Source organism: Capsicum annuum, unplaced genomic scaffold, assembly GCF_002878395.1.
Source record: "Capsicum annuum cultivar UCD-10X-F1 unplaced genomic scaffold, UCD10Xv1.1 ctg66021, whole genome shotgun sequence".
NCBI lineage: Eukaryota > Viridiplantae > Streptophyta > Magnoliopsida > Solanales > Solanaceae > Capsicum > Capsicum annuum.
The window spans coordinates 1-1,265 of NW_025875331.1; the positions used below are offsets into that span (position 1 = coordinate 1).

General features: G+C 37.3%; 1 protein-coding gene across 1 annotated transcript; it reads right to left on the bottom strand.

Moving 5' to 3' along the window:
- Positions 1 to 446: 446 nt before the first annotated feature.
- LOC124893826 (wound-induced protein WIN2-like) lies at positions 447 to 1,176 on the bottom strand. Its single transcript, XM_047404678.1, has one exon. The coding sequence runs from the start codon at positions 1,026 to 1,028 to the stop codon at positions 612 to 614; it is 417 nt and encodes a 138-aa protein (XP_047260634.1). The 5' UTR covers positions 1,029 to 1,176; the 3' UTR covers positions 447 to 611.
- Positions 1,177 to 1,265: the final 89 nt, after the last annotated feature.

Consider the following 1,265-nt stretch of genomic DNA (forward strand, 5'->3'; position numbering starts at 1 on the left):
TAAATTTATTATGTAATCCTTTTGGTACTTTGGGGCAGAATGAAATGGATGTTTTGGATTCTATAACTCCATTGACGAAGAGGAAAAATGCACAAGTTCGTTTTAATCCGTTGCCTCCATGTTTGGTGCATATCTCTTTATGTACAAACATAAGGTTTGAACGAGGTTCGACACTTACTATATATATATACAAAATAATTTTAAATAATTTTAACCATGTATATATATATATATATATATATATATATATATATATATATAATTTTTCGTCGAAAGGGGTTCGGATGAACCCTATCATATATGTAGCTCCGCCCCAGCGGAACCACTCTAGATCAAACCATACACAAGAATTATTTTTTTCTGGCTTATATCCAGAGGCCTTTTACAAATGGCATCCTGCTTTGCTGGTATAAGTAATACAGAACTAGCCAAAGTAAATGCTCCTCCAACCTTTTTTTTTTTACGTGAAAAGGCTCCATATTTATTCTGCTTTATACTGCTCAAGAAGCACCTGAGGTGTGCCAAAAGAGCTTACATACTTTATCAAGGTTGATACATTACTATCACCTTCAGAAAACACTAGCACTGCATTGCCATGTTCTGTTTTATGTTTATTTTTTGTCAACAAAAGAAAGCAGAGGAACCTCGAGGTCGTGACCACAGTTCACGAACTGGTAATTGAAAATGAGATGGCCTGGCCTGTTTCCCTCTCCATCAGTATCTAGTCGACGGAAAACATTGACGTCTAAATCTAGCTCTCCATTACTGCATTGGTCCACAATTCTCACAGTTGCCTGAGCCCTTGTCCTAATATTTGTCACCCGCAAGCACCTGCCGCAAGAAGGTCGACCTCGAGGACCAGAAAGACCACAGAAAGTAGTCCAGCCGTACTTTCTCCACCATGTTAATGGCGTATTAGCATCCCAATTTACACAGTAAACACTAGCCCTTATATAATCCCACCCAATGTTCTGTGGATTATACAAATAATATGTTGCTCTCAAATTATTTGCTGATTGTTCCACCATGACATTATTGGCACCACTAACATCTTCAACTTCACTGCCACACTGATTTGCAAAAGCTCCTGTGGTAGTCAGCCAAATGCTAATTAGAAGCACTAATAAGCAAATACTCAACTTCTCCAACTTTTATTTGTCAGAGAATTTGGTTCTAAGAAAGTCACTGTAACACCCCGTATTCAAGTACATGTATTGGCGTATTCAAGTACGTGTATTGGTCTTATTTATATGGAATTAATTTTT

Excerpts from the sequence above, each read along its gene's own strand:
- LOC124893826 (XM_047404678.1), bottom strand. The coding sequence starts at position 1,028 with ATGGTGGAACAATCAGCAAATAATTTGAGAGCAACATATTATTTGTAT.